This window comes from Lissotriton helveticus, chromosome 2_2 (assembly GCF_964261635.1).
Source record: "Lissotriton helveticus chromosome 2_2, aLisHel1.1, whole genome shotgun sequence".
Taxonomy (NCBI): Eukaryota; Metazoa; Chordata; class Amphibia; order Caudata; family Salamandridae; genus Lissotriton; species Lissotriton helveticus.
The window spans coordinates 33,571,193-33,593,211 of record NC_136060.1 but is presented as its reverse complement, the minus strand read 5'-3'; the positions used below and the strand labels follow the sequence as shown (position 1 = coordinate 33,593,211).

At 44.4% G+C, this 22,019-nt stretch overlaps 1 protein-coding gene across 2 annotated transcripts in view; it reads right to left on the bottom strand.

Moving 5' to 3' along the window:
• SNX25 (sorting nexin 25) overlaps positions 1-20,129 on the bottom strand; it is a 1,269,225-nt gene extending 1,249,096 nt beyond the window's left edge. The window contains exon 1 of one of the 2 annotated variants that reach the window (XM_078678040.1): positions 19,453-20,129. In XM_078678040.1, the coding sequence (XP_078534166.1) occupies positions 19,453-19,905 (453 nt within the window). In that variant the 5' untranslated portion in view covers positions 19,906-20,129. The remainder of the gene's footprint in view (positions 1-19,452) is intronic. The other variant, XM_078678039.1, reaches the window with a different exon arrangement.
• Positions 20,130-22,019: the final 1,890 nt, after the last annotated feature.

The following is a 22,019-nucleotide window of genomic DNA, read 5'->3' as shown; positions in this document are numbered from 1 at the left end:
ATGTGGCGCTCTTGAGTATTGTGCATCTGTACTGTGGGCCCGTAACCTGGCAACCGAGGTGGGAGGAACGATTTGTGTGTTTTTTGCAATGCCGTTATGGCTCCGTTACTTGATGTGAAATGTGTGACCTGGAATGTTCGGGGATTGCACTCCATATAGCGTAGATACAAAGTTCACTCCTATTTGGCACGTAGGGGCGCACAGATAGCCTTCCTACAAGAGACTCATTTGACTAGGACAGAGGGGCTGGCGCTGCAGCGCAGATGGCGAGGGAAGCTCTATTACACCACTTACTCAGCCTTTGCACGGGGGCATTGATTTGGGTTAGGACGGGGGTCCCCTTTCAGGTGGCTGATCAACTAGTAGACTCTGAGGGCCGCTATGTTGTGGTTAGGGGACGCCTTTATGGGTGGGAGGTGACCCTCTGCAGTATTTATGCCCCAAATGTGAAACAGGCGCCCTTCCTGGAGGCTTTATCTGCCGCCCTTGCGGATTATTTTACGAATCCAGTATTGATGGGGGGAGACTTTAACTCAGTTGTGGATGTGACCATGGACAGATCCCATCCTCCGCTTCCCACAGCTCCGGCTCATAAACTAGCCACGGTTAGGGCCCAATGGCAAGATAACTGGGGATTTATTGATGTTTGGCGAGCCCAGCACCCAGACGATAGAGATTATTCGTACTTCTCGACTTTGCATGATTTGCATGTGCGGCTAGACGCGATTCTGTGTAGTCCTGGCCTGGTATCATTGGCGGTCGGCAGTGAGTACTTATCACGCACCATATCGGATCATAATCCGTTGTTGGTGAGTTTCTGTTGGGTTGCTGAGCGTCCTAAGGTACCGACCGAGAAATTGCGTCCGGAGATGCTCGAGGACCAGGCATTTAGCGCGGAGCTGGGGGATGGGGTGGAGCAATACTTTGCGGAGAATGCAGGCACCGCCACGACAACGGCCCTGGAATGGGATGCCTTTAAAGTGGTGGTCCGCGGGATCTGTATTAACAAGTGGGTGGGAGTAAGGAAGCTGCTCCCACAGGAAATTGAGGCGAGTGAACTGGCCCTAAGGGAGGCTGAGAGAGCTCACTCTGCTGGCTCTGAGACACGCGACACGGTACAGTCCCGAAAGGAGGCGGTAGCGGTGATAGTGGAGCGCTTACGGTGCTTCGATCATAGAGCTTACTTGGCTCGTGCACATGCGGAAAGGGATAAGGTGGGCACACTACTGGCTTGGCTGGCTGACCCTATATTGGCATTAACCTCGTCCTCGGGACGTTTGGAATATACACAACATCAAATAAATGACCGATTTCGGTCTTTTTATGCGGGTCTCTACACCAGCCAATTACAGACTGGGGAGGTGGACGTTCAAGCGTTTTTGGAGGAACTGGAAGCGGAGGCCCTCGGTCAGGACGTTACGTTAGCCGAAATTTGCTGCGCCATTAAGCAATTGGCGCGCAACAAAACTCCGGGAAGCGATGGACTGCCTATCAAATTCTATCTAACGTATATTGACCTCCTGGCTCCCAGACTACTGGCGATCTACAAGGAGGCTAGATGGCTGGGGGTACTGCCGACCTCCACTAGGGAGGCAATTATTGTTCCTCTCCTCAAACCAGGGAAACCTCCGACTGATCCAACTGCATACAGGCCTCTATCTATGCTCACCACTGATTATAAGATATTGAGCCGAGTATTGGCCACTCGACTCCTCCCCTTTATGACACGGTTGGTTCATTCTGATCGGCCGGCTTTATCCCGACTCGCAACACCGCCAGCAGCATACGTCGGTCGATAGGAATATTGGATGGAGACTGTGGAATGGAAGGGCAGGCGATGGTCCTTTCAGTTGACATTGCTAAGGCGTTCGACTGCCTGGAACGGCCCTATTTGTTCTCAATCATGAGAGCATTCGGACTCGGAGCCGGATATGTCCGTTGGACTGAAATATTGTGCTCATCGGCGACCGCTAGGGTTCGGGTCGGCAGAGTTGTTTCCTCCTCTTACCCTGTGGGAAGGGGCACCAGACAGGGCTGCCCGCTTTCCCCGCTGCTGTTCGCCCTTGTGGTGGAGCCATTGGCGGCACGCGCTAGGATGGGGGGAACGTTCCAAGGCTTGCGACTTAACAACCAGTTGCCCTATATCTCACTGTATGCGGACGACCTCCTGTTGTTTCTGAGAGACGCGGGGGAGGCCCTGGAGGGGGCACGCTCCCTCCGCGGTTGTTTCGGAGACATCTCGGGACTGCGGGTTAACTGGGCGAAGACTTGCGTATTCCCGGTGACCAGAGCATGTGACCCGCCCACACTGCCGCCTGATCTGGCATGGGAACCTATGTGTCTCCCCTATTTGGGGACACATGTGTACCATGCTCAGGAGGATCTCCTTGAAGGCAATATTGGCAGAGCATGGAGGGGCCTGAGGGGTAGCATGCGGTTCTGGGGGACTCTGCCACTGTCAGTAACGGGTCGCGTGGCGCTGCTGAAGATGGTGGCGCTTCCTCGACTCTTGTATTTCTTCCGGACCCTACCAATACGGATACCTGTTGATCTTTTTCGACAACTCCGTTCTTTGGTGGGGAGCTTTATCGGGGGTGCAGGGAGACGCAGAGTAGCGTTGGATACTCTGATGCGGCCGAGAGCTAAAGGGGGGCTTTGCTGTCCCAGATTTCGAATTGTACTACTTAGCTGCGCAATTCCAGCACCTGACTCAGGCAGTGGCATTGGAGTTTCGAGGGCCGGAAAGGGAGTCTGAACCAGATGTGCCGCGGCACGTTTTGTCCTTCGTGGTCCTACAGCAGCGACTTCGGACTACTGATTTGTCGATGGTGGAGGGTACCCTGAGGTATTGTTGGAAATGATTCCATAATAGAATTGGGGTGCAGTGACCATATGCTCCCGAAATACCGCTGGGCATGTGCACGGCATTGCCGCATGGTGGGGATTGGTCTGCTTTCGTGGAATAGGAGGAGCTGAGCCTACAGATGGTGGGTGATCTGTATGCAGATGGCGTGTTAGTACCCTATAGTATGTTGCAGGAGACATTTGGTCTCCCGCGCGGCCATTTCCTGATGCACGCGGCGCTGGTCACCGCTATCCAGAGGCATTGGGGCACTGGCCTCTCAGAGCCGCCAGCAAGTGGAGCATGCCAATACGTGGTGATAGCAGCGGGCACGTATAAAGCGGTTACATGCTTGTATAAACGTATGCTGGGAGAGGGGCTGAACCCGTTGCAGAAGGTACGTGAGCAATGGGCGACGGACTTAGATAAAGAAATACCCGACACTGCCTGGTCGCAAATAATTAAACGAGCATGGAAGAGCACCAGGAATGCTAGATTCCAGTTGATCCAATTTTTTATACTCCACAGGGCATACCTTACACCGGCTAAAATTAACCAGTATTTCTGGGTAGACACCGCACTATGCCCCCGGTGTAGACTACAGGGTGCGGACTTGAGCCATATGTTGTGGGATTGTCCGCAGCTGGGTACATACTGGAAAGAGATAACTGATTTGCTTTGTAGAATAACCGGGCGACAGATTACTCTGGATAAGGGGCCTTGCCTGTTACACTGGTTTCCACACACTAGCAAAAATAAGTTGTCTAGCAAATTTGTAGACCTAGGATTCATTCTGGCCAAGAGGGAGATTACAACTCACTGGAAGGCGGAGGTAGGCCCTAGCTACGCTAGATGGAAGGCGGCATTGCTTGTGTGGGCGAGCAGCGAGAGTTCGGTTAGACTGCAGCAGGCTCATAGGTCCCATAATGACAGGGCGCTAGAGGCGGCACGGGCTTGGGAGGCGCTGGTGATGGAGCTACGGGCATCAGATCTAGACACTGACTCAGACTACAGCGCGCTGACGGAGGATGGGAAACAATAGACGATCTCCTCTAGACATGGAGGGGATAGCGTGTGAGATGATTCCCGACTTTCGTGGTAGTCACGATATTTCAAGGTATTGTTGATGTACACACTCTGCACACTAGGGTAGTATTTTGCTAGCATTTACTCTTTTGGTTGCAGCACCGGCAGCAGGGGTGGGGGGGAAGGGGTAGTTAGACGGGGAGGGTGGACCTGCATATGGTGTTGAATGACGATCTGGAGCCCAGAACTTCCATCATGGCGGACTAATAAATGAGGGGGGCTTGGCATTGCAGCGGTAGGCCTGGTACAGGGACATTGCGACATTGATCGGACTTACGTAACTGATTTGTTGGACTACTGGAATAACGTCAATGTTTCCTTCATTACTAAATGTTGGGATCTATGTACTTATGATGGTCCTTCTTTATGTCTGTTTTGTGTTTTAAAACAATAAAAAGATTTTTTTTTAAATGGTTTCTAAGCCATAAAATACATAGAATACATACATTACTAAATAAAGACTAAAAGTACTCAACTGGTACTTCTAAAATACGCCTACTCCGGTGTACCTAAACTAGGTCTAGTACAAGGGAAGAATTAAGTGAGGTGTAGCTTAGTTTCAGTATTCTTTTGCCAAGAATCTAATCCAAGAATTCTTTACGGGTCTAATCAGCTCCGTACCATGGTTTAGAATGATGGAGGTCTGGTATCTCTCTCTCTCAGGACTCGATTTCACAACAACCCGCAAGGATAGGTTGGAAACATGAGCTGGATTTCTCGGTGCGTCTGCTGGAGGGTCGGCTTCCTTCGGCACTTGCTGTAGCAGGGCGTCGGGCAAGTAGATAGTCGAACTGCTCCAAACCACTGTGTGTTTGTTTGGGCAAGTGTGGGCATATTTATACCTTGAAGGTGCCAAGTTTGATGTAAGGTTGGACATAATCACGTCATCAAAGACTCAGTTCTTTGAAAACTCCATGAGTTCTTGGATAAATCAATATTCATGCAAGGGGAAGTCCCTGACTGCTGAAGGCGGGTTTTTCCAAGAAATCGTTGTAGATTTTCGGAACTAGTGGAAGTAGCCAAGCCGTATTAGGACTACTTAAGCTATGTCTTAATATGGATATGATTTTTATGCCTATATAAGGATAGGGTGATTTATAACTATATATGGGCATGAATCGGGAAAATTACACTAGGGTCCTAAATTCATATACAACACAAGTACTTGAATGTATAAGTCAGCAAATTGGACCTAATTCAGATGTGGTCAGGCACCGTAGCGGAAAGAGACCGGCCAACAAGGAGTCAGCGGTCCTGCTTCCACGATTATGATGCACCCGCCTTCTCTGCGGTCAGAAAGTGTATATTTTTTATTGCGGCTTGTGCTGCAGAACAAGCCACAATAGAAAAAATACACTTATAAAACATCTACGCCCCATGTGCGTGTGGCAGGCACTCATGGTGGAGGCCACGGAGGAGTGGGAGCTCTGCTAGGTGCCCCCAAAGATACTTTCCGACAGTCTTTCCATGTCGAAAGGCAGACATGGAAAGGCTGTTGGAAACGGACATCATAATCCTGACAATGGTTCCTGAGCAGGCACAGCTGCCATTTGTCCATTTGTCCAGCCGTCCACCGATGGGATCCCCTTTCCTGACGGAGGAGTCAGTCTTTCTTCCAGCTTGCAGCGGTATGACTGACCGTATTGTAGTGCGGGGGTCATACCGCTGCTTCCGATGTCAGGCGGACCACCACCGACAGTCTGCCAGTGGCGATCCACCAGACATCGTAATGGGCCCCTTAGTGATGTCCCACACACTTTAGTATACCTATCAAATACCTTTCTCAATTTTTCCCATTTCATGGGAGGTGTGCCTGGACTAGATAGAAAGGTGGGACTGCTATATTCTGCAGAAAACAGCACCTATGTTGAAACTGTGAATAAAAGTGTTGCCTACAGCAAACAATGAAACACCCCAGAATAAAGTACAAAGGCATATGTCAACTTGAATCTCTGTGTGCAGGGGTAAAAAATCCACTTGCCCTCTCACATTTGAGGGCAGCTATTTATAGGTCCTATTCACCCTTTCTGGTGAATAGGAAGACAAACTGACTTTTGACCTCTGTCTCTGAAAGCAGAGCAAATGTGACAAGATAGCAAGATTTCAAGGCATCTTTATGGCTCACAAAGTGAATGAGCAATAAAAATGCCTTTAAATCGTGTTAACTTGTCATATTTACACACAGAGGTCAAGTGCATTACAGTTAGGTCGAGTAGATTTTTTAAGTTACTACACCTACAGAGCTAGTCATTATTTTGGGATTTTTCGAGCCCTGGTGTGTGTACTGCTGCTCAGGAGAATGTTGGGACATATATTTTCTAGTAAACAATAGCTATGTCAACAGCACACTTCAGAAGTGTGCGTGTCACTGCAGAGATGCAATGCAGGACACACCAATGAGTCAGACTGAAGAATGAGCAGGTGAGCATGGCACCGCAACTGAATAAGATAGAACAAGAGAGCGAATCACTGAGAATTTCAGGATAAACCAAACACTTCAGTGTGCGTGTCACTATGATTTAAGAGCAATTACAGGACACGCCAGGAGCATCAGTGTGTGTGTCACTGCGTTTAAAGCAATGCAAGACACGTAGGGAGCTTCAGTGTACATGTCAAATGATACAAATACAGGATATGCCAGGAGCATCAGTAAACGTGTCACTGCGATGGAAAATGCAGAGTAAGCATTATCTCTACCTTAACAGAACACAATAAGTGTGCAGATTGAGTCCAAAGGCCACACAGAGCAGTCCGACCAGTGTCTGCCAAAACCCCAGAGCACTTCCTTTTGTGTTGAGATCTTTCTGTGATGATCCTGCCGACTACGCGAGTGTGGTGTTCAAATAAAAAACTCCACCAGCATACATTAATGGTTGTAGTTTATTCACAGGGAAGAACTCATTTATCACACCATGATCATGAGAGGAACTGTCACAGTTCCAACATTCATTCCTCAGCCCCCCTATGACATCCTTAGTGACAAACGTAGTATTCCGCTAGTAGGATGGCTGATGACCCACATAGCGTTCTAACATGACTAAGCTGCTGAGGTGCCACAGAATAGTTTGCAGATTGAGAATTCTTCATCATCTTAAAACAACTTGAATAGCTTTTTCACTTCAATACTCCATGTTATTAAAACTCGGTCTCAAAGTTATTTTTCTGTTTTGGTTGTACTATTGTGTAAATGTTGAACCATGCTACAAGTCAATTAAGAAATAATTAACTATGGGTACCTTGAAAACGGTTTAATTTTCCAAACCCAACTTTCTGACATAGCCCAACAAGCTTGCTCCTGAAAGAGATTTGTCAAGTGTAACTTGTGTTTATTGTCTCACATAAAAATTCATGTGTTCCAGTGTGTAAATAAATGTTATGGTGGAATTAAGATTTCTATTTATGTGATGCTCTTTTGGTGTCCCCTGAGATTAATCCTTCTAGAATTGCAATGGTAGGGCAGAGTCAATTATGCTACTGAAGGTCACATTCTGAGGGCCCCAGTAATTCTAATTCTGCCACAAATGGAATTTTGCACCAGAAATGGTATTGCGTTCTTAAGGAGCTCGAACATAGTACATCTTACACCGAAGAAAAGTGCCAAGACACTGGAAGGAGCAGTAAGCGGCTTTATTCGTAGCGTAACTCAGGAGCAGTTGACTCTCAGCTAGCGGAAAACTGCCAACCGAGGAACGTTCCCTTCCAACTCCACTTACTAGAATACAGAGCATCCACATTCTAGTCCACTACAAGTAAACCTCATAACACATCACTTTCAGCCAGCCAGCGGAAAACTACCAACCTAGGAACGTTCCCTTTCAACACCACTTACTAGAATACAGAGCATCCACATTCTAACCCACTACAAGTAGACCTCTTAACACACCCCCTTCCATTTAAAAACAAACATAACCCACTTTACAGTAAACAAGCAGTAAAGCTGCAGACAACATAATATCATTATACAATATAATAAATACTTTGACAAGGAGAAGGGATTAAAGCAAAGAAACATAGTAAACATAGCATAACGATAACTTATATACGAAGCTTTAAAAATACAGTTGTAACAACTTCCATATCATATTACCACCCACATACATACGCACATATGAAAGTAAATGGACTACATAACATACTCACTAAGAATGCAGGCCGTCTGCGATGTCTAACATTTCTGGGTGACACCTAATGCTGACTAGACACTCTTTCAATCACACGACGTCCATCACCACTCGTGCAAGGCATCCTGACGGTAATAGGATAACCTCCACGTGCTGGTAAACTCTAATCTTCATCAGACATCAGCATAAATGCACTACAACCTCGCTTCTGTACACCCATACCACACTCTCCACCTTTCTGATAAAAGGTCACTCTCCTCGTCCAATGTTCTCCATTCTCCAAAATCACTGAATAACAATGAACAAGTTTCACTTGGTATGCACCTCTAAACTTGTCAACCCCCTTCTAAGTTGACCACTCTACACTTTCACCCAGTCATCTTTACAGATGTGCTTAGGGGTCACTCTTTCCCCAGAGTTTCTCTCCCATCTCTTCCATCATCTTGCTTGTCACCTCTCGCCCATTCTTTCAGCCATGATGGCACCAATTGTGTTCCTGGAGGTCTGCCCACATCATTTCGAAAGGAGATTTCCGGGTGGCATCATGCTCACTAGTGCCATTGTCAGTCATCTCACATCTTGCCTATTCACTATCGCCATTTGAAATGCAGCCCTTGACCATTCTATTAGCCCTCTCTGAAACATAATTTGCTTGAGGATTATATAAGGATGAGCAATTGTGTTGCACTCCAAATAACTGCATTTCATTATAAGTTAACTGAGTGCCATTATTTGTTATGATCGTGGAAGGAATACCTTCATCGCTGAAAAGTTTCTTAAACAAAGCAATGGTTGTTCTGGTAGTAATTTCTCTCATGAATTTCACTACCAGCCACCTTATATGTACATCCATTACAACTAGGGCGCATTTTAACTCACTCTTTAGCTCATGCATGGGCCCATGCTTAATGTTTGGCACGGTTTACAAGGATCAGGATTTGACCCCAAGTTGGATTTCACACCTACTGTTGACCGTTTTTCTCCATGTTTACACACTCCACACTCTTCAACCCATTTGTCAACCTGATAATCCATGCCCAGTCACAACCACTCCTTCCTTTCTTAGTTTTAGCTTGCCCTAAGTGCCCCTCATGTGCTACTTTTATTAGTCTCAACTTTAAACCTTGTGGTGGCACAAACTTCTCTCCTCATCACTACTCCTTCGTCACTCACAGACAATTCTTCTATTACCTTGGCATGGCCTAACCGACGGTGACACAGAACGCTCCTTTCTACCACCCTTCTGAATTAAGTGCTTCACTTCCTTCAAGGTACCACCAACACCCATTTCGTCTAGCTTTTCATCTGCTGTTATCGTTTGGACACCCCAAGCCTCTACTATTTCATTCACAGAGGTGACAGTTTTTTTGCTTTCTCTGGCTTGCACAGTTGGACCATGTACCTCCTGCCAATCTCTAGATAACCATGACAAACAGCCTGCCTGACAGGTCTTCTAACCCTGAATATACTCTAATACTTAACAAAATCCTTTAAGTCTGACAGCATTCCTAGCTAAACCTGTAGCTCCTTTACCTGCTCCTCACAGGAGAAAAATCTGTAACAACGGTTTATAGTCAGTGTGCAGTAAGAACTTTGTTCCCAACAAATACGTGCAAAAGTACTCCACAACCCACGCTGCCGCCAGTGCTTCCCATTCAATACTGGAGTCGTTTCGCTTCGATATCGGCAAAGTTCTTAAAGCAAAGGCCACCACTTTCTCATGTTTTTCTTGCATTTGTGATAAGATTGCCCCAAACCCAGTGGCACTGGCATCAACCATCAATACTGATTTGAAACTGGTTTCAAATTATGTTAAAATCCCTGCATTACAAATTTCATTCTTGATACAGTCAAAGGACTTTTGTTGTTCATCCTTTCAAAGCTGCCCCCTTCTTCAATAATTTCATCAAACTCACAATTTTTTCAGAAAACGTGCTTTACAAACTGTGTGTAATATTCTATCAAACCGAGGAACAACCTCAATTTTTCGGTATCATTAAGTGCAGGAGTGAACCTAACATTCAAAAGATCTTCCTTTGGCCCTATCCTCAGCGCAGATATTTTGTACCTTAGATACTCCACCAGGTCCAATAGAAACTTACATTTGCCTTGTAGGACGGCGAGACCTGCATCCTTTAATTTTAGTAAAACCTGCCTTAGAACTGAATAATGCTGCTCAATGGTATCTCCAAAATTAAAATATAATCTTGAAAGTACAAGATGCTGCACATCCCCTTGAAGCCCTTGACTCATCATTCTTTGGAACACGCTCGCAGCCGAGAAAATCCAAAGCGCACGCATGTAAATTGGAAGGTACTTTCCCTAGTAACAAATGCCGTGAGGGGCTTGGAGTCGTTATGCAACTTGATCTGGTGGTAAGCATTTTTCAAATCTAACTCTGACAAATAGTTACCACCTTCCAGAGCCAAAATGAGTTTGTTTATATTGGGTAGATATTAACAATCACTTCCTTATTGAGAGACCCAAGATCCACACAGGATCTATATCGACCTTCCGCTTTTTCAGTAATAACCTCAGGAGATATCCACTTTGAAGTTTCAACTGGCTCAATCACACCACTAACTGGTCTTAAATTCTATGGAGGACTGCATGTACCCCTCCAAAATGATGCGCTCCCGCCGATACCCTTCCGGTTAATGTCTTTGGGAAACAAGAGAGCACCTGGCCAATGCTCACGCAACAAGGACTCAAGAATTATGGTTTACATGGAGCCCGAATCAACCATGAGCTCCAACTCCTCTTCATTAATTACATATTTCGCTTTAGGTCTACACCGCCTCCCTCTATCTTGTTCTTATGCTGCATCTTCCACACTCAAATCCCTGTCTGAATAGGTTTCCCCGGAAAGATCTTCATCCACCATTGCTACTCTCATTCTACTTCCTAACAAACAGCAGCAAAGTTACCTCCTGGGCCACATTTACGACAGTCTTTATTGAGAGCAAAACATTTTTTTGAGTCAGCTGTTTGAAAATTGGTTCCACAATAACATGACCTAACTGATGGTTTACTTCTGCCCCCACTAGTACTAGGTCTGTGCACAGAAGCAACTTCTGAGTTCTTGATCATCATGGAAGCTTCTAATTTTGCATCCCTTCTTTACATCTCTTTCATGCAACGCTCTGATTGTTCAACAACTTTTGCAATATCTATGGCGTCTTTAAGCAGGGGATTTTTTGCCACCCACAAGAGTTCTTGCATCTTTTTGCTTCCGAAAGATGAGTTGATCACAAATTAATTAATCCTTCATAGCTCCAAATTTACAACTAACAGATAATTCTCTCAGTCTGGATACAAACTCATCCACTGAATCTTTCTGCCTGTGATTGAGTATAAAATGTATACCTGGCCATTACAAAGTTCACTTCCTTCACAAAACTAATTTCCAAACGTTTCTTTGCCTAACAATACACATCCTAAATCGGGTTTCCATTAGTATCCATTGCTGTAGGCAAGTACTTAAAAATATGTTGGCACTCCTTCCCTAATGTATTCACCAAGAGAGCTTTCTTCCTTGACTCTGAGAAATGCTGCGCATCTAATGCTTCAATATAAGTTTTGAATATCCCATCCCAATCCTCCCATTCAATAAGTGGAGGCTCCGATTGTGATAAACAGAAGGGTGGAGATGCAATAGAGCAATCTGTATCCATTATGCAAATGTGAGTGAAATATATAATATGTATTTAAGAAACATGGTTTAAGGATGGTGGTGTGTGGATCACCAAGCAAATATCCTAAAAACTGTTGTACACTCTGGTGGACAACACTGAGTATGCACTTATATGTGACGGTTTTGATGTGTGTATCATCGAGCAAATATTGTATAAACTGGTGCACGCACTGGTGAGCAGCACAGAGTAGGCACTCCTAAGCAGATGTTTCAGTGTACGTACCACTTATTGAGAAGGTGTATGCATATAAAGTAGCGCGTGTAGCACGCACGGTCGATATGCTTGCCACAGCGTTAACATCAAAACAGCAGCATTCAATATGGCCGTCACATCAAAGTGCGTACAAGAGATTCGGCCCAAACAAATATAACCTTCACATCGGAAGCATATGTGTTACATCACACTTCCAGCATCAACAGCGTTTCATTATGGGCGCGTGTCAATGTCTCACGAGTTTGTGGCCCAGGCAGCTCAGTCTAAGTGTATGAACAAAATATATTTCGCCGCACACTTATCGGAGCATGCGGCGGCGTTCATAGGAACCACGCGCCATCAGTACTGGTGGCGAAATTGGAAATCAGGTCCGAACTGCTTGAGAGTGTTGCGCCTGGATTATGGGTGGCCAGATCGTCACCAGATCTTACGCCAAAGGTAAGTACCAAGACACTGGAAGGAGCAGTAAGTGGCTTTATTTTTTTGGTCACTCTTTTTTCCACTCTCCTTTCCCCATCTCAGTTTTTCAGGGTGATTTCCTCACAATGAATGAGAAATCATCATACAAAAGTAACCTTCAATTTTAATTTGCCAGCAGAAACCTCTGCTGATGACACCCAGCTGATTCTCTCCCTCGCAGACTAACCCACAGCCGCCAAGAGCAACTTCCATAACGGGATGAAGGCAGTTGCCACCTGGATGAAGGACAGCTGCCTCAAGCTCAACTCAGACAAGACTGAAGTCCTCATCTTGTGTTCCACCCCCTCCACCTGGGAGGACATTTGGTGGCCCGCAGCGCTCAGAACCCCACCCACAACGAACGCACAAAACCTCGTCATCATCCTTGACTCCTCGCTCTCAATGAACCGCCAAATCAACGTCATCTCGTCCTACTGCTTCCACACGCTCCACCTGCTTCTTAAGATCTTTAAATGGATCTCCACAGAGTCCAAGAAAATGGTTACCCATGCACTCGTCAGCAGCAGCTCGTCTACGGCAATGCTCTTTATGCCCGCACCACCCAAAAACTCCTAAAGAAACTGCAGAACATCCAGAATGCCTCCACCAGACTGATCCTGAACATCCCAGTAAAGAATTACTTTCACGCTCCTCATGTACGCCTACAAAACACTCCACAAAGCCATACCTGCATACCTCAACCACTGCTTCTCCTTCTACACTCCCAACATCTCTGCTCTGTCCAACTGGCCCTGGCCACCATCCCACGGATACACAAGACCATGGCTGAAGGAAGATCCTACTCCTACCTCGCTGCGAAGACCTGGAACTCCTTGCCTCTGCACCTCAGGCAATTACCGTCGATGCCGCACTTCAGAAAGGACCTCAAGAGCTGGCTCTTTGACTAAAACGTCAATTCCAAACCCCCCACACCACCACCCTACAGCGGCTTGAGACCCTAGCGGGTGAGAGGTTGCACTTTACACTAAACTTGATTGGTTTAAACCTAGAAAAAGTCAGACTGTACATTCTATCAACATGCTTTCATTTATTTGGCTGGTTTCCACCAGGGCGGCTGTCTCTCAGAGAGGTTATTTTCATGTTGCAGATATTTTATCGATCGTATGACCATTAAAGAAAGCAGTCAATAATTATGTTTCAATTGTTCAAATCCGGCCCTCAAGCGCAGGCAGCACACTATTTATTTCCATGCAGAAATCACTCATTTTCTGAGTTTGTCTGGAGTCATTCACAAGATGCAATTACTGGCTATCTATAGCAAGACAATTTTTCACATACACGTAACTCTGGATAGAATGTTACACTGTTTTTGTCAGCCCTGCTAAATAAGGCATTGAGGTTTTTGAAGAAAGCAGACTTTCGCTAACAGCTTCCTCTTTGTTACTCGGCAACAGCAGGTGGCTCAGTACGCCCACAGCTCAGATCCTGAAATAGTTAAGCAAGAAAACAGTCCACCGCAAACCCATGAATAGAGTTCCTACGTGTAAACGCTGCAAATGATAACACAGAAATCAGGACGCACCTTTTCATCCTGTAATATTGATTTGCTAACATGACCACTTGCTTTCAAAAGTCTAGAATACAAAGTGAGAAAATGATTCAATCATGTTTCAGGAGGAATTATCTCTTGAGCAGGTCGGTCTATTTATTACCGGGACGGAGTATGAGACCAAGCTCAGAACCAAGAACATACCCGGACTATTTTAAATACCAGCCCCATACAGTCCCAATTAAGCAATAGGTCCAACCCATTTAAGTACGCTTTCGTCTGCTAAGTAGCCAATAGTATTTATCATCTGCACTAGTAAAAAGCAATCTACATTGGTACTGCCTCACTACAGGGCTATCTCTTTCGGACCTTGTATCCCAATCCAACCCCAACAAGCAATGTTAAAAGCAACAGGTATTATGGGGAATGCTGACCTTCTGGCGTGGTCTGTGCTTTTTGTGTGTTTTGTATGACGACCCTTAACACTCGGGCAACCGTTAGCAATGATGAGGGAGCTACAGGGTCCTGGCCTAAGTAAAAGAAGTATTATCTAAAAGTCAAAATATTTTTTTTATTATGTAAAAACCCACACTACACAGTAGTTCCTGGCACTGTGAGTGACTACTTATTGTGTGGATGTGCACATTGTGAAAGAACAGAACGTTGTCACCCACAGTCAGGTGGGCCAATAGTAGAAGTGAACCTGTGTCCCATGCTGTATGCTGTGGTCGGTGGAAGCAAAATGTTAATAACACTATAGTAGACGTATGGACGAATGGGTAGATTAAAAGCCCTTGTATTTAAGTAGCTATTGTAAATATATTTTTATTAAAAACGAAAAGGTACTGGTTTGGCTAAAGTCGGACCTTAAAATGCAGGAGCATTACAGCATATTGTACATTCAAGGTAAGATGTCTTTGCTCCATACCCCAGGAAATTCATATTTTCCACAAAAGATCCTATGTGCCAGATTTGAAAGTCACTACTAATCAGAGTATTTGTTAATATCAACATAAGAACTTTATGAATGTATACAAGGTTTCCTTATTCTCTGATTGTTATCTTATGAGTGCGCAAAAGCAGATTTCGAATATATGCAAATAACAGCTTAGTAAAGCTACTTCTAACATAGTGCTCAAAATAGCAAAACATTGCCTTTGTCCAAAATGCCATCCAGAAAAATAATTTACATACTAAACTTTTCATTAGAAAGATATCTTCCAGTAAAATGCTGGATGTATACCCTGTTCTTACGGGTGCATACTTGCTCATGGACTGTACAAACGAACAGCAATAAAGGCTTAAAAAATATATATTATATATACATACACATGCACTCTGTGTGTATTCAAGCTCCCTTAGGGGGGCAGAGCATTTTCAATAATGGCACTACCTACAACGGTTCAAAACTTCGCAACTAGAATTCATAGTCATCTGCTCAATGTCATAAACGCTGAGAATAACATTACTTGCACGGAAACCTAAGCCATACTTAGTGGTCAAGAATCTTTCACAGCAAGCCATTACTTCTCGACTAATTAGCTTTTCAATCAATAATAAGGGGCATGTGGCTGGTTATATTTCAATCCGTTACAGTCTTTCTACTAGTCAAACACTAGACATCTGCAAAGGACGCATCTGTTGATTTACTGCACAGCAACCTCAGATGGTGGTTTCTTGCCTCAATTCATTAAAACAATTCAAACGTTGCAGTTTGAATGATGTGAACGTCGTTTAGGACTGGTCTCCCTCAACACTAGAATCTACTGGATTTGCTTCACCCTATAATGTTAGAGAAGGAGCCATATTATAGAAGTAGGTAAGCACAGTCTGAAGTGATCAAGCGGATGTGTTTACATCAACCCATCCAAATGAAAAGTAACACCATAAAGTCTGCAGGTTATGAAAATGTAAGAGACATAAAAAAAAGTTTAGTGTCCGTGAAAGACTGAGGAATAAATGCACAATTTTTAGATGTATTACCGAGAAAATGCCTCTGACCACTACATACTAATATTGAATCATAAGCCCCAACATTTAGGAGCAAAGTTCTGAGGCATATTTGTAAGGATAATACTGTCTATACCCCCACATTATTACCTTCCCCAAAGGCCACACCTTTAGGCTAGTTCAAGAATACAGGCAACTAGGCATGAAAGATGGATTAGATATGAATGCAAGGGTGGCGGTGTCAACTCTTCTTCTATCAATTCTCCTGGTAGAGCTGTGTATGAGCAATAAGGTACTAAGAAGTGGATACATCTGCATTGTGTTAAACCTTCACTTACCCCTCAGTTCCACTCTGTGACTGGGATCATTCCTCAAATGATGTCCGGGCACAATTCTTCTATAGTTTAAAGCACTTTGTAGTCCACTCAAGTACTGCATGTGTTGTTGGTAAAAGGGTGAGAATGAAATTCGGTACAGGTGACAAAACTATCAACAGCCATACAGTACCCTTGATTAGAAATGTGGGCGAATTTCATGAAAATGTATTACTTTCTCAATTAATGAGCATGCTGGATCTGCCCATAGCCAACGCCAGGTAAATGCTTCTCCTAAAAAAGATTCCAGGTCATGGCATGCGGTAACACAAAGAAGAGTTTCATAAAAAGCGGTGGCTGGCTGGGGCTAGGACGTTAATACCAGCCTATTACAATAATCACATTACAGAACACATACACTGACGCCGACTTAAAAAGCCTCCATGATAATGCTTCAGCTCCCGCAAACTATACCCAGTAGCCAAAGCCCCAGGTCATGCACAGTTAACAACATTTGCAGAACGTGCAGTCTATGAAAGGAGTCAGCAACGGTCATGTTTTTTTTTTTTTTACTTTTAGATTTTCATCCCGACAAAAATGACGCGTTTCTTTTTAGCAACTTGGCTCACAAACCATGTGCTGCTGCTCCGACCGTTCCTAGGCGACCAGGCTACCCTGCCACTGCCAACAGGCACAGCAAGATCTGACTCTGGCATTGATGCAGCATCCATCTAAGCAAAGCACTTATCAAAAACACCCCACTGGTCTTTTAACAGGGGCACGACATGATTATTAAATACACGTGGTCAGTGTGGTAATAAGACAACATGACAATAAGCTTCAACATCGCTGCTTTAAAATCCTATTTTAAAATGTAGATCTTAGCGTAGATTTAAGATTTGAGAGCGCTATAATTACTGTCCCCACCTCGTTCCATAAAAGTATAAAGTCATAGGTGCATAACGTGCATTACATTTTTCAGGTCAAAACTGATCTCAGGATGTAACACAGCAAGCCAAGAGGTAAAGTATGAAAATGAGCTCTTATCGATTACTGGGGGAGAAGTCCCTGTGTTTTGAAAAGCATGGGAAACTAGTGAGGAGGCTTGAGGGTTAAAAAGAGATAATCACATCCGATTTGTAAAACAGAGCAAACATTTGTCTAAAGAAATGACAGACTAATAAGCATATGGTAAGTGTGTTTATTTTGGTTATTCCCTCTGGAGGTGTATTTGAACATCCTCCTTTCACTCCAAACTTAGTCTGTTGTAACCCAGTCGTATGCTAGGGTTTATAGCCTTTGTCTCCCAAAGAGACACCTTTTTTAGCGACTCCTTTCTACTTTACAAAGAAACTCACCCACTTTCATGCTCAAAGCCAGTGGAGATGAGATTCCCCACTGACCCAATCATCCCCAGACGCTGAGTCAAGGTGACCAATGGGGAGGGCAATCATGTTAGGAGTTAAAGACACAACACAGGATTGAGAGTCGCAAAACGTGAGCACGGCACAAATCTACCTTAATACAAGCAGAGAATGAGTTAAGGCAGGACTAATAAGGATACCCAGTTCTTTCTGGTTTTCTGGGACACTCTCTTCTTTTGAAGGCACCTCCCCCAGAACAGTCGTTCAAAGTGTGACTGCTTAACCAGAGACGTTTTAAGGCATGTCAAAAGTGGCCTCCGGCACAAGACCTCCCATCCTTTCAGGGGGCCCCCTTAGAACCAGCTCTGTTCTGCAGAGTTTTAACCTGATGACCTGAATAACTCTTAAACTGATTGTCTTAAATACCGTTTTCCTTACATTTATTTTTAATGTGGGTGATGTGTGAGAGTCTATTAGGGCATTTTGTAGATAACTGTTAAGTTTATATTTCATGCAACATACATATAAAAGGTTTCTTTTAGCTCAAAACAGGACCTCACATATGAGAAATGGGAAGGTGTAACAGAGATTATTTGCAGTAATATTAGTGAGCTGCTGCTGTGAAACAATATTGAAAACACACATCACTATCCCTGAATGTAAACACACTTAGAAATTGGACGAGTATTCCTATGCACTGTCAGTCACGTGGCAAAGAGGGCATATAAGAGCTGAAATGTGATCATAAATTTCAAAGTTGAACAAGGGCCCCCAAAATACGTTTGGCCCAGGTCACCCATAATCCTTAAAATGTCCCTGCACGTAACTGCTGATATGTCTTCAGAAAAGGGACTATGGTAAGAAAAGGGTCTTTGTTTACTCCAAGATATGAACACAACAGAGAACGACCTAGGGAAAGAGTTGTACAGGCAGGAAAAGAATGAAAATTAGTTAAAAGATAATATACTCCTAAATAATGACAATTTTTAGAAGGGTTACAAAAACATATGGTAACCATCTTGAAAAAACACAGATGTAACACAACTTCAAACAGTAGTGACTTAACAACTAGAAGCTAAGCAAATGCTGTAAAAGATAACTGGTGCGTTATAATAGGTCACTACCCTCCCACAAACACTCTTGGAAACACAACACCAACCTAAGAGACATACTTAGAAGATACAATCCTCATCGGGGCAGTCTTAATAGGAGGGAAGAGAAAATACTAAAACCCTACCCGTTGCATACATACATTGCTCTTAATCTGCCAACAATGCAAATAAGGTGTCTAACCACTGTATGTTTAGCACCAAATATTGGGAATATGATACAGACTTACTCTTTAATGGCGTGTTTCTTAAAGGTTTCATGATCAATGGCGTGTCTTTGGAGGCACAATCAAGAAAAGCCTAAGAGAGCTCTTCTAGCGTATATATTGGGAGACCCATACCAGGGTTATCCCATAAGCTTCCTCTCATCATTCATCATTCCGGGCGTGATCAAAATGTGTTTAGCATTAAGGGCTTTCTTCCCCTCTTCTACGGCACTAATGTGTGGGCCCCCAAACAAGGGTCACATAAGAGAGTTCCTATTTACATGTTGTGCTGTTGGTGCACATGCAAAAATATTAAAGGGAATATTAAAGGCTTCTGTGGTCCCTTTTAGAGCCCAAAAGGAAGAATATCTTCAAGTTTACCCTGTTATAACGTTTATCTTTAAAGACCCTTAGAATGGATATTATGAAATACAGTAGAAAAGGTTTTCTCATCCATATGGTGCTACATGTACTCCCCCCAGAATGCCAAAGGGCTACAATCTGCATACCCTCATAATACACACAACATGATCCCGTGTTCTCAGACGGGGGTGTGACAGCAGGTGCGCTGATATCTCCTTACCTTTGCGGACCGCAGAGAGGCGAGCGCTATCCCGGGCATGGTCGCCTTCTTGGCAGACTGAAAGTCCGGTGTCCGGATAAGGCGTCCCCGGCTTAGCAGGGTCCACAGGCTCCCGAGCAGGAAGGCGACCACAGCGCAGGCCAGGTACAGGCTTAGCCGGAGCAACGGCAGCGCCAAGCTCAGCTCACTGGGGGCCGGACCGCCTCCCAGGGGCAGCAGGGACAGGCAGAGAAGGGCCGCCCCGGCGCACAGGATGAGGCGGGAGGAGCAGGGCACCGCGCGAGCTGCCACCGGGCTCTGTTCAGCCTGGGCCAATGGTGCCGGGGAAGGGGCGCGAGGCTGCGCCGACGGGGCCAACGGTGCCGGGGATAAGGCGCGAGGCTGCGGCGATGGGGCGCGAGGCTTCGGCGACTGGTCGCTCGTATCCCTGCTGCAGTTGCCAGTAGGGTACATGCTGCTCCTTCGGCCCTAGGAGAGCAACACATCTCCCGCCCCGGGGGCCTCCCAGGGAGGGATGGAGGGAGCGCAGCCTGGTCAGAGAGCGGCTGGAGCCTGCCGGAGGTGCGGGTAGGGATCGGTCCACAGCGCAGTCTGTGTACGGCTCAGCTGTCTTACATGCGACCGCCCCTACCCAGGCAGGCCCCACTATGAGTGCTGGAGAAGGAGGGACGTGGAGTGACAGCGCAGGCCCTCCTCCTCAGGGTACGGCCCGCCTCTCCTCAGGCGTCAGTGTGAGCTCCACCGCAAGGCCCGGCCCAGTCAGCTTGCGCCTGCCCTCAATGCAATAAATCACGCCACCACGGTTTACTGTACACAGGGTGTTTTACGAGTATGTTTTTACTTCTTCAGGTATTATATTGCCCTTTTGTTATATGTTTTTCAAAATCCTTCGTCGCTCGGCCCTGTTCTTCTATGTGGGTTGTGTTTCTGCTCAGACATAAAAAACGAAATGTACGTCAGATGTGGCGCTCGGTTAAACACCTGGCTTTAGTTTCACATAATTCAATTTAAACTGACCAAAGGGTAATCTGAATCATTTTCCGAGTGATTATGTAAAGACGAGAGGGAGACGAGATTTATAGAAAAAAATCTATTTATTACGTGCTGAATAAGGACCCACTAGTGCGCAGGAAACACCTCCAATCTTGTCAAATCTCCAACCGTTTGTCTACAAATAAACTTAAAGAATGCTATGCACATCATCACATTCCAAATGACCTAGTAATAAATCTACATTCCATGCACTCTACAATAGAAATAAAGATAAGACACAATACCACATGCATCCTTTTAAACAAACAAGAAAAAATAAAACATACAAAATAAATATTTATACATTAAGCATCTAAAATATAGTCATCACATTTCTTAGGCATCCTATGGTTTCTTTTTTGTAATAGAGAAGTTTCTTGAACCAAATAATCTAAATCTAAATCTGCTTCTGCATTGGATTGAGATGAGGCAGTTTGAGAAGAACTAGCACATGTACTTGAAGTAGATTGAGAAGAACCAGCACAAGTACCTTCTGCTTCACTACCATCATGATCAATCCATAAAGAACCACCATCTCCTTCTTTATAAAAAAAAAATGTCTTGACCTGGTTTAAGAACCACAACAGAACTTTTATTCCACCAACCCTTGTCCTTAAGAAGAACAGAGGTGTCAGTAACCCTTTCAACCTTGAAGGGATTAGTTAATTTAGAAGAACCCTTGCTGTGGAATGTGGGTTTGATGATACGTACCCAATCATCCACTTTAATGTTTTTGCCTCTTACTTTATGAAATTAATCATAACACCTTTTGCCAGATATTCGTGAATCAGTAATATTCTTCTTAGCTTTGTCAATAGATGATTCCAAATTATCCAATCTGACTTCTTTTTTAAACACAGGTGTTAACAAAGATTTTGCTTATCTCCCTCTCATCAAAAAATAAGATGAAACTCCAGTACATGTATTTGGAGTAAGATGATAGCTCCAGACTTTTTCTTTCAAAAATTCAAAAACATCTAACTTACTCTCTAATGCGGCTTGAATACCTTCTTTTATGAATATATTGGCCCTCTCAATTTTACCATTAGCTTGAGGACAACATAGTGGTGCCTTTTCAGACTGCACACCAATCTTCTTTAAAAATATTTTCATTTTGTTTGAAATAAATTGCACCCCGTTGTCCGATAGAATGGTATCAGGAGCTTCTTCAATTCTAAAGATGGTGTCTAAAAATTCAATAACTACATCAGTTACTGGATGTTCAACAAAAGTGTAATAAATCCACTTTGAAAAATTGTCAATTACAACAATGGAAAATCTTTTCTCCCTACCTAAACATTCATATGGGCCACAGAAACCAATAGAATTTTTTTTCCAAGGTCCTAAAGGAACTTCTTGAATAGATAAAGGTTGTGTAGAAACCTTCCAATGCTTATACGATTTCACACAAACTGAACAATTATCAACCATCCTCTCAACACTGGCATCCATACCAGGCCACCAGTAATGTGCTTTGAGTATGTTTTTGTGCCAGATACACCTGGATGTCCTAAATGGGCCAATTGGATAAGTTT